Source organism: Sphaeroforma arctica (genome assembly GCF_001186125.1).
Source record: "Sphaeroforma arctica JP610 unplaced genomic scaffold supercont1.3653, whole genome shotgun sequence".
Taxonomy (NCBI): Eukaryota; class Ichthyosporea; order Ichthyophonida; genus Sphaeroforma; species Sphaeroforma arctica.
This window is the reverse complement of record NW_014036905.1, coordinates 1-3,190: the sequence shown is the minus strand read 5'-3', so window position 1 is coordinate 3,190 and position 3,190 is coordinate 1. Positions and strand designations below refer to the sequence as shown.

Here is a 3,190-nt window from a genome sequence, read left to right as displayed (position 1 = left end):
ATAGTCAAGCGCGGATTTAATACATAATTAGAGCACTAAGTGGTGAACTTTGGCCGTGGAGACGATGTGGTGAGCGTCGCAAAGTGCGTATCCACCTCCGCGCCCTTCGAATTGGTATCTAAGATCCTCCTGGCCGACCGCCAGAGTGAAACCGGTTTCATATCGATAATGGCGAAGTGGGTACCTTCCGAGGGCAAGAAGAATGGCGATTTCAACACCAAGCTTGCGAACCACATGGTTATGAGCCGGAAAGGGTTGCGCGTACTTTTGTCCACATTGCGGGCTCGCTTGGCCCTTGTAGAGACCTTTTTGACAAATAAAAGGGCACATCTGATAAACTATGGGGTCGTTCCAAGTCAAGCGATGTTTCGATACGGTAAAAAGGGCAACGCGTTTGAGAAGCGTGATGAAGAGCGATTTGGTGAGTACAAAGCGTGTTTGGCAGCCGGTACTGAGAAGGTTAACACAAGTACACTGCACCCTCGCCAGATTGTGAGGCAGTATTATGAGCGACATGACAATGAGGTTGATGAGCTGTTGGAAGCCGGTTGGGAGGCGATGAAGACCCAAATGACAAATGAAGAGAAGGAGAATTTGGCGCAAAGCCTGGTGGTGTGCGATGTGTCTGGGTCGATGACAGCCAATGGTGCTCTTCCAATGATTGTGTCCATCACAATGGGATTGCTCATTTCGAGCATGAATGCACATCCCAGCTTTAAGGACCTGGTAATCACTTTCTCCACAAATCCGACCTTCCATGAAGTGCAAGGGTCCAACTTGCGTGAGAGGATAAACAGTGTCACAAGCGCCGAATGGGGGGGTACCACGGACTTCCAGCGCACTTTGGTTATGATTCTAACGGCCGCGAAAAAAATCGAAATCGAAAACAGAAGAGATGCCCAAATCACTCATTGTATTATTGGACATGCAATTCAAGCTGCGTATGGCAGAGGAAACACAACTAACTTCAAGCTAATGAAAAGGAAGTATCGTGCTGCCGGTTACGCTATGCCTCTGATTGTATTCTGGAATTTGAATAGGAATATCCGCGACTTCCCCTTGGGTGCCGATGAACCCGGCGTGGCGCTTATCTCTGGATTCAGTGTAGAAATACTCAGAGATGTAATGGCTGGGCAAGAGGTCACACCGTACTCCGTCATGAGAAGTGCATTGGGTAGACCTACCTGGGATTGCATTGAAATGGCGCCCTCACCCATTGCAACCGACATTCCAGTCTTGTAATACGTGTTGAGTTAATCTTTCGCATTTAGATTTTAATTGAATAAATTTTAGTTCCTTCCTATCTTTCTATTTATTTTACTGAAGCACAGAATGCAATTATCCCCCGCCTCCCAAAAAGGGCAGTTGACGTCTATTACTATGGCTGCGGTGGTCAGATCTTATGTTAGTACTTCCTGCAGTTGATCAGCGACATTTACCACATTTATACACACACGAGAAATATACATGCGATGCCACAATAGCACGTCAATGTCAGGTAGATAAACTTCTTTGCTTTTTCGGCATCATCGGACTAATAAAGGTACGTGCTTGGTATCTGGCTAGTATTTGTTATTGCAAAATTCGTGATTGGAGTTCCGGATCAAAGACTTAGTAGATCCGCTTGTGGCCCGAAAACACAGTCCATTCACCTACTACCACATCGCGTATCATATCCAGCAACACATTGCCTCCCTCCTCTTTCGTCTGTAGATGCTTTACATATTACCACCATACGAGGATATAAAGTTTAAGGAGGGAAACTGCACCTGTCTGTACTAAAACACATGGTGCTTTCCATTCTGCGGTATACTGAGTATAGTGGCATGTTGTGGTTGCAAAGTGATGTAGAACTATACCAATATCTGAATCCCGACCCCAACGCTTGATTCGGGAATTGAAGCACTATTAAAACAATCTGGCCACAATCATTTATACGCTGGTTCTGGTAACGCGATTTTCCAACCACAGCCACCCATCCACCTTTGCGATAGCGTTTCGCACATGTTCCACATGCCGTTTGATATGAACAAAACCGTCTCCTAGGCTATGCGACCAGGCACATGAGCAATGCGCCAGATCGGCAGCACAACACACCGTTGTAAGACCACGTATAGGGTATTCCTAGAGATCTTTTGTGTGCCAAAGGACGGGGACTTGCTGCAGAAACCTCCAACGGCTCGGAGCATACCAGGCGTGGTTTGTGCCTGCTGCCCGTGACCTGGTTTGCGGCGCAATGGTTTTGCCAAGACAATGTGCTCTCGCAAGACAAGACCACCAACAAGTGGGAATTCAGGCAATGCCAGGATGCGGCGTTATTCGAGAATATGGTTGTCTGTCTACAACACTAAACGCGACAACACCACATGCCTTACCCAACTGGTAGCAGGTCTTTAATCAATTATTGTCACTCAATGATACATGGTATGATATCAAAATGGAACCTGTATATCCCTTCGTCAACTTCACCAGGCAACTAGTACAGCTTCCAGATGTTTAGTTTTCATTCATTAATATAATCCGAGGTAAGAGGGGCGACCAAAACATCATAGACACTACAGAATATCCCACAACATCAGCAATCATGGTAATATGTGAATGGAATAGGTACCGAACTTCATGAAGCACTTTCATTCGATACATTGTTAGCACGCGCAACAGCTGAAGTAGTAATGCCAAGCGACATACTGGACGTTCGTATCTTGATTTCTATATCAGTATATGATACAGTGAGTTTACTTTGTGTGTGTCCTTTTATGGTCATATATCGTGCATCACGGCACTCTCCAATAGGCATGCACGCCCAGGCGAATCTCGCACACGACCTGGGTTGTGACCAAATTCCCACTCCAAAAACGCCGATTTCAATTGAGATTTGGGACCGTTGCAGATTGGATTTAGATTCGCAGTCTATTTCCGCAATTCCGCGGCATTCGTCTTGGCTAGATCACTCAGGAAGTTCTGGATGGGATCATCGGCTGATGGGGCCTGCAAGCAGAGAGAGAGAGAGAGCAGTTAGTAACACGCCAATGAGAAGCGATTGCATGAGGGGAGAAAAGCACGACTGGATGGTCGCATACAAGCGCGTACATATTGGTGCATGGACAAAGGACACTGCACTGCGGGTGCCGTGTCACGTCTTCAGTCAGGACATAGGTATACACGTTTTGTCGAGTGTCCAAAGGAGTTA

General features: G+C 46.5%; 1 protein-coding gene across 1 annotated transcript; it reads left to right on the top strand.

Moving 5' to 3' along the window:
• Positions 1-168: 168 nt before the first annotated feature.
• SARC_13729 (hypothetical protein) lies at positions 169-1,242 on the top strand (the record flags this gene model as incomplete). The annotated part of the gene is made up of 1 exon (XM_014292142.1): positions 169-1,242. The coding sequence occupies one exon, from the start codon at positions 169-171 to the stop codon at positions 1,240-1,242; it is 1,074 nt and encodes a 357-aa protein (XP_014147617.1).
• Positions 1,243-3,190: the final 1,948 nt, after the last annotated feature.